This window comes from Gekko japonicus, unplaced genomic scaffold, assembly GCF_001447785.1.
Source record: "Gekko japonicus isolate JY-2015 unplaced genomic scaffold, Gekko_japonicus_V1.1 scaffold908, whole genome shotgun sequence".
NCBI classification, from domain to species: Eukaryota; Metazoa; Chordata; class Lepidosauria; order Squamata; family Gekkonidae; genus Gekko; species Gekko japonicus.
The window spans coordinates 693,603-701,591 of NW_015172030.1; the positions used below are offsets into that span (position 1 = coordinate 693,603).

General features: G+C 50.5%; 1 protein-coding gene across 1 annotated transcript in view; it reads right to left on the reverse strand.

Annotated features, from left to right (window-relative positions):
* KIAA0513 (KIAA0513 ortholog) overlaps positions 1–7,989 on the reverse strand; it is a 53,711-nt gene that overhangs the window by 20,050 nt on the left and 25,672 nt on the right. The window contains exons 3-6 of the mRNA XM_015420610.1: positions 3,932–4,031; positions 2,512–2,585; positions 1,747–1,817; positions 284–485 (exon numbers count right to left, since the gene is read on the reverse strand). Coding sequence (XP_015276096.1) covers positions 284–485; positions 1,747–1,817; positions 2,512–2,585; positions 3,932–4,031 — 447 coding nt within the window. The remainder of the gene's footprint in view (positions 1–283; positions 486–1,746; positions 1,818–2,511; positions 2,586–3,931; positions 4,032–7,989) is intronic.

Sequence of the window (7,989 nt, forward strand, 5' to 3'; positions counted from 1 at the left end):
AGGGATGCTCTGCATTCTTGGTGCTGGGGGGGGGGTCAACAGTGGGAGGGCTTCTAATGTCCTGTCCCTACTGGTGGACCTCCTGAGGACCCCTGGCGTTTTTGGCCACAGTGTGACAGAGTGTTGGACTGGATGGGCCATTGGCCTGATCCAACATTGGCATCTCTTATGTTCTTATGTAAAGCCTCTGGTTGCAAGGAATGACCGCTGGTGAGTGCAAGTGAGTCTGAGGTGCTGGTTCAACCGTTCCAGACGTGCTGCGCAACACAGGGACGGGACTCACTCGTTTTTCTTGGCCATGGGAGACTTCAGCTTGGACTCAAAGCTCCCAAAGAAGCCTTTCATGTTCTCAGACTTGGTGTTCTTCAGCAGCCGCTCCGCGATGTCCTTCTTCTCAGCCAGCCAGCTGTTTGCAGACTTCAGGTAGGAATCGATGCTTCCGGTGGGTTTCTCCTTGGCCTCGGAGGGCAGGGCCTGCAGCTTGCCTGTCGGAAGACGGCGGCACGGAAAGGCTCAGAGAGAGGAGCCTGGAACTTGGGAGGCGGCCTGACGGCAGGCCGTGGGTCCGTTGGACTCGGCGTGGTCTGCTCTGAGCAGCCACACCTCTCCAGGGTCTCCGGCAGAGAAAGTGCTCGCCCAACCAGGGTTCCCTCTAGGCCAAGTTAATGTGAGCCAGCTCACAGTTTTTTTAGCCTCTGGCTCACCCAAAGAGTGATTAACACTTGGAATTCACTGCCACAGGAAGTGGTGGCGGCTACAAGCATGGACGGCTTCAAAAGGGAATTAGATAAGCATATGGAGCAGAGGTCCATCAGTGGCTATTAGCCACAAGGTATAGATAGGGGCTCTGGGGCAAGTGATGCTCTGTCATCTTGGTGCTTGGGGGGGTCAACAGTGGGAGGGCTTCTAATGTCCTGGCCCCACTGGTGGACCTCCTGATGGCACCTGGTATTTTTGGCCACTGTGTGATACAGAGTGTTGGACTGGATGGGCCTTTGGCTTGATCCAACATTGGCATCTCTTATGTTCTTATGTTCATTTTTGTCTTAGCTCAGGAAGGGCAGTTCCAGAGCAAACGAATAGCCAAATCGCTCGCTCACAACTTTAATGCCAGTAGCTCACAAGGTAGACTTTTTGCTCACAAGACTCCACAGCTTAGAGGGAGCGTTGCTCCCAACACCTGCGATCGGAGGTCCCTCGACTGGAGAATGAGCCTGAAATCATCTGCGTTGACCCACATGCTCTACCAACAAGTCACGGCCTCTGCCTTTCGAGGTATTCTCGTATCTCCTAAAAAGCAATGCCATACAAACCCTGATCCGAATTCCTTTTTTTACTGCAAGTTTCCAGTCCTCATTGTTTAAATTGAGAATCAGATTTTTAAAATATACCAGATAGTTAGAACAGGGAAGTCAAAAGATGCATCTAAAAATTCACGACCCTTCTGATGCTTCATCAGTCTCCAAGGCCTTGTATGACTTTTTCAAAAATGAATTATTTCCAAAAAGCTAGAGGTGTTTCCTATCGTATTCTCTAACACGGTGGAATGATGACAGTCTCGCCAGCAATTGAGTGCACTTTTCCTAGAGACTGCTCCAAGGGTCTGCTCTCTCCTCTGAAGACCCTCGAGATAAGCACAGCCCTTTTGCCAAGGAAAAGCAAGTCTCTTCCTGACCCACCAGGGAAGGGCGGCTGCATTAGGTACAAAGGCGAGGCATTCAACAGGCAGAGGGGTCGGTCACTTACCAATATAGTAGTAGGTGAAACACATGGTCATGAGGTTCTTCGCGGGGCTGAAGTCATCCATTTGGTAACACCTGAATGGGGAAAGGATGCAGAATAACAAGAAGAAAAGAGACAGCAAATTATGAAACAGCATCACCATCGTCCTCTGACCCGAACAGCCCAAGCTAGCCCAGTCTCATCAGATCTCAGAACCTAAGCGGGATGGGAGACAACCAAAGAAGTCCAGGGTTGCCACGCAGAGGCAGGCAATGGCAAACCACCTCCGAATGTCTCTGCCTTGACCCGGATGGGCCAGCCCAGCTCAATCTTGTCAGATCTCAGAAGCTAAGTGAGGTCAGCCCTGGTTAGTCCTTGGATGGGAGACCACCAAGGAAGCCCTGGGTTGCTACGCAGAGGCAGGCAATGGGCAAACCTCCTCTGCTTGTCTCTTGCCTTGACCTGGGCGGCCCAGGCTGGTCCAATCTCATCGAATCTTGGAAGCTAAGCAAGGTCAGCCCTGGTTAGTACTTGGATGGGAGACCACCAAGGAAGCCAGGGGTTGCCACGCAGAGGCAGGCAAAGGCCGACCACCTCTGCTTGTCTCTTGCCTTGACCTGGACAGCCCGGGCTCACCCGATCTCACCAGATCTCAGAAGCTAAAATAAGAGAACCGAAATAAAGCCAGAACTAAAGCAAAGTCTCTCTGTCTCCGGGCCAGTTCTTGCCGCAGGATTCTCTGGAGTTCTGCTACAAACGAGCCCCGTTTCCGTGTCTGGCGTTACTCACTCAAAAAGGACCACGGCAAACGACTGCACCAGCCGGTAGAAGGTCTGCTCCGAGACACACTTGGAGTTGCAGCGCTGTGAAAACACAAAGGGCAGGAGGCACTGTCTTGCCGGACTGCCGCCAAGAGAATCCTTGCCCAGGATACGATGCTACCCCTCTTCCACAGGGACTTCCCCACAGAGTGCAAGAAGGAATCTCAGGTCCTGTGTATTCGCTCCGTAGGGAAGGGGTGGCAGGTTGGAGGGTTGCGTGTCTGAATGCTGCCCGTGCAGGGGTGGGTGCGTGGGAAAACTCTGCATGTGGAAGACTATCACGGGAGGGAACAGTTCACACGGGGGAGCGGCCACTCTTTCTTTCGTAAAGGAACTTCAAGCATGGTCAGAGGTACACATGAAACTGCTTGATACCGAATCAGACCCTGGGTCCATCAAGGTCAGTCTTCTCTACTCAGACTGGCAGCGGCTCTTCAGGATCTCAGGCAGAAAAGGGTCTTTCCCATCACCTCCTGCCTGGTCTTTTTAAGTGGAGATACCAGGGACTGAACCTGGGACCTTCTGCATGCCAAGCAAAAGCTCTTCCACTGAGCCACGGACCCTCTGCAATATGAATGCATGAAGCTGCCTTCTACTGAATCAGACTCTTGGTTGAAGAAGAAGAAGAGGAAGAAGAGGAGGAGGAGGAGGAGGAAGAGGAGGAGGAAGAGGAGGAGGAAGAGGAGGAGGAAGAGGAGGAGGAAGAGGAAGAGGAAGAAGAAGAGGAAGAAGAAGAGGAAGAAGAAGAAGAAGAGGAAGAGGAAGAGGAAGAGGAAGAGGAAGAGGAAGAGGAAGAAGAAGAAGAAGAAGAAGAAGAAGAAGAAGAAGAAGAAGAAGAAGAAGAAGAAGAAGAAGAAGAAGAAGAAGAAGAAGAAGAAGAAGAAGAAGAAGAGGAGGAGGAGGAGGAGGAGGAGGAGGAGATTGGATTTATACCCTGCCCTTCACTCAGAGTCTCAGAGCGGCTTACAAATTCCTTTCTCTTCCCCTCCCCTGTGAGGCCGGTGGGGCTGAGAGAGCTCTTGACAGAAATGGCTCTTTTTCAAGAACAGCACTGACAGAACGATGGCTCACCCAAGGCCATCCAGCAGGTGCAAGTGGAGGAGTGGGGACTCAAACCCGGTTCTCCCAGATTAGAGTCCGCGCACGTAACCACGACACCAAACTGGCTGTCTTGTCTACTCAGACTGGCAGCTGCTCTCCAGGGTCTCAGGAGGAGGTCTTTCCCATCACCTACTACCTGATCCTGGAGATGCCGGGGATTGAACCTGGGGCCCTCTCCCCACACGTATCCCCCCACAGGGGCATCCCACATTTGTTTCATGGGAAGCAGGAAAACCAGAAAACGTGGCCCCCACCGCCCGGCTGCTATGCCCCATGCTTCTCCTTACCTGAGCGCTAACGTATCGGGCAAACCACTCCCTGCCTTTCGCATTCTCCCCACTGCAGAGTTCCCCAAACTTTGCCTTTTCCTCTTGGTCAAATTCCTCTCTGGAATCACAAAACAAAACAAAAGTTCACAGATGCACGAAGCCGAACGCCGGAGCGGCAAAGAAGATGAGAAAACAAGCTGGGAAGCTCCCTGCTCAAATCTTGCCATGACCACGACTCCACCGGCTGTCCTAAAGGGAATCCTCGTGCCGCTCAATGTTTCCTCTAAGCTGTGGAGTCTTGTGAGCAGGAATTCTACTTTGTGAGCTGCTGGCATTAAAGTTGTGAGCGAGCCATTTGGCTGCTGCATCAATTCGTTTGCTCTGGAGCCCTCCTTCCTGAGCTAAGGTAAAGTTGTGTGAGCTGGAGACTAAAAAACTGTGAGCCAGCTCACACTAACTCAGCTTAGAGGGGACACTGGTGCCGCTCCGTCTCACTTCTCCTCTGTCAAATTCAGAAGGCAAACAGACTATACAGCAGTGTTGTTTCATCAGCAGCTTACTGTTAAAAGAGACAAGTTAATCACTGTTCCTATTACCATTATTGACAACACAGAGAGGGAAAGTGGCGTGGCGCAGCCCGATCGTGTCAAATCACAGAAGCTAAGCAGGGATGATTCTTGGATGGGAGACGGCTGAGGAAGGCGATGGCAGACCACCTCCAGTGTTCCCTCTAAGATGAGTCAGTGTGAGTTAGCTCACAGTTTTTTAGCCTCCGGTTCACACATTTCGTCTCAGCTCAGAAAGGATGGCTCCAGGGCTAACTAATTTATGCAGCAGCCAAATCACTCGCTCACAACTTTAATGCCAGGAGCTCGCAAAGTAGAATTTTTGCTCACAAGACTCCACAGCTTACAGGGAGCATTGCAACCAGTGTTCCCTCTCAGCTGAGTCAGCGTGAGCTAGCTCACAGTTCTCAGATTTTTGTCTTTGCTCAGGAAGGAAGCAAACTGATTTATGCAGCAGCCAAATTGCTTGCTCGCAACTTTAATGCCAGTCGCTCACAAAGCAGACGTGTGAGCATGGGGCAGAGTGGGGATTTGAACCTGGGTCTCTCAGATCCCGGTCCGACACCCAAACCATGACATTCCAATGCTCCCTCTAAGCCGTGGAGTCTTGTGAGCCAAAATTCTACTTTGTGAGCTACTGGCGGTAAAGTTGTGAGCGAGCGATTCGGCTACTGCCTAAATTAGTTTGCTCTGGAGCCATCCTTCCTCAGCCATCCTTCCTGAGCAAAAAATTTTTTAGCTGGAGGCTAAAAAATGGTGAGCTAGCTCACACTAACTCAGCTTAGAGGGAACACTGCTCTGGAGCCATCCTTCCTGAGCGAAGACAAAAATGTGTGAGCCGGAGGCTAAAAAAACGGTGAGCTAGCTCACCCTAACTTAGCTTAGAGGGGACGCTGCTCTGGAGCCATCCTTCCTGAGCTAAGACAAAAATGTGTGAGCTGGAGGCTAAAAAACTGTGAGCTAGCTCACCCTAACTCGGCTTAGAGGGAACACTGCACTGGCTTTTCATTTTGGTTGGTCCTAACAAAAAGGATGACATGGACCATGTTCTTCGTTTTGTGCCACGTTCTTTGTTTTTATACCGACAGGGCAATAAAGACCCCTGAACTGCAGCTTTGCCGTTGGGCCTTAACATGGGAAGGGCCAGATCTCCTTGCTTGGGAAAAAGGCCAAGAGTTAAAAGACAGAAAAGAAGGATATTCCCAGAAGAAATAATCCCAAGGAAGCGGCTGCAGCTGCTTTCCAAGATCAAGACGCACACGCACCAAGGTGCTTCGCAGAGAGCGTGCACGATGACTCATTTTTTCAGAGTGCTGTTGGCTCACCTTCCTTCAAATCATCCCTCCCTTGTGGCAAGCTTCAAGCCGTTAGAGGGAGGTTATGCAAGATGCCAGCGGGGCAGGGAACGTTCCGGAACCCAAACGGGCCCCCCCTGCTGCAGTGCGGAGAGGAAGGAAGCGCACTTGGCCAGGCTCTGACATTCGATCATGTTAATTTGGGCCCGGGTGACTCACTGCCGAACTGGTAAATCGCTCAAATTGAGATGAATTAAAAGACCACGGAGGCGGCTGAAGCCTCCGTTCTGCGTCTGGGGGATGCGGCCCAAAGTCCCCTGGGGCGACCACTGCGAACTCCGTGGAAATGTATGACTCAGGCAGAGAAGTCGTGTGCAGCTAAGGAAGGTTCTTCTTCTCGACTGAAGGCACCCAGGAGGTTTGCGGTGGTTGGGGGGGGGGGGAGATCAACTCTGCATTCTCTGGTTTTACCCAGAAAGACAGACTTTTACACCTCTGAGCTACCTCACTACAGACTGTTTTCTTGCAACCTACCCAATTCCTTCTGCGATGCGGTGTAGGTATTTCCAGTGGAGTAGCTGTGATACCTATTACAGCAAAACAAAACACGAGTCCCAGTGGCATCTTACAGACTAACTCCATTTATGTATTTAATTCGGGGCTTACATCCTTTTCCTCTCCGCCATTTTATCCTCACAACAACCCTGTGAGGTAGGTTAGGCCGAGAGACTGTGGCTGGCCCAAGAAAGCTTCCACAGCACGAGCGGGGAGTCGAACTTGGGTTTTCCAGATACTAGTCTGAGTCTCTTGACCACTGCACCCCACTGGTTGTGAGCCAGCTCACTTCTTTAGGTACAATGGGAAGGAAGAAACTCATTTGCCTTATGTAAATCAATGGACCGAGGACCTTACAACCTTACAACTTAATATCTGAACACGTGGCATACAGACAACAAGACTTAGATTTAGATATTTGGAAAGCTTTTCTAGAAGCTAATGTGTTGACCTGCAATCACTGTTGTCATGTTTCTGTTTCTACATATACTCCCCCACCCCTTTCTTAATTAGTTGCTGGATTTTGAGGTCCCTCCCATTTTATTTTGTTTTTGAAGGAAATAATTCTTTTGAAGAAACACACATACCCACACCTTATTTTTACAGAGAGTTGAGCATAATGAGGGTCCCTCACCTACTGCAATTTTCTGTAAAAACGAGGTGAGCGCGTTTCTTTCTCCCTATTGTATCTGAAGAAGCGAGTTCTGTCTCACAAAAGGTCATACTGGAATGTTGACAGTCTTTAAGGTGCCACTGGACTTTTGTTTTGTTCAGTGTGGATAAACCCATCCCACAAGCAGGGAGATGGGAACCAGTAGTTTGTGGAAGCCAGAAATTAAATCAGAAGTGCCAAACTCCTAGAAGGACACCTAGAAGCTTGGTCCCTTCAACATTACCTGAAAGGTCCCTAACCTGAAAAGCTTGGTCCCTTCAACCCAGAAAGGAATGGGCCAAACAGGATTCTTTGATGGGAAGAACATGAACTTGGGAATATGTTCTGCGCAGCCACACATTAAGCTCTGTGTCAAATAGTAAAGTCCTGGCTTTGCTGCTTTCTTTCTTTCTTTCTTTCTTTCTTTCTTTCTTTCTTTCTTTCTTTCTTTCTTTCTTTCATGTGGGGTGCACCAAGAAGAGGAAAGGAAAGCCACCTACCTACCTAAGGACTTTACAGCTCAACGTATGGATTTCCACCCCTTTTGCCCAGTCCTGGTCGAACACTCTAAGCTGCTGGGTTGCCGCTGCTTGTTTTCACAATGCCGTCCTTTATTTATCTCTCACACTGGCTTCCGCATTGGCCCCGGAGGCAGGCAAACTGGAGTGGCTGTCCAGAGCAATTTGAGCAACCGCTCTGGATTTGCCAAGAAGCGCCCTTTAGATGCCAAGCAATCAGCTTAGGGTAAATCTGTGGCTTTGAAAAGGACCGGTTTACCCAGCACTCAAACCCCCCCACCCCACCCCTGCTCTTCAGAGCTCTCCCTAACCATCGCGCTCACAGAAAGCTCTGCCCGCACCCCACAACATCATTTTTTTAATAGCAGGCTTTGTAATTTTATCCAGGGGTCATTTCCTGCAGGAGCGCACAGGAGCGGAGCTCAGGCAGTAAAGAGCCCAGGGGGCGGGCACATGCAACAAGCCCCACCCCCTGCTCCCAGCAGCCCTC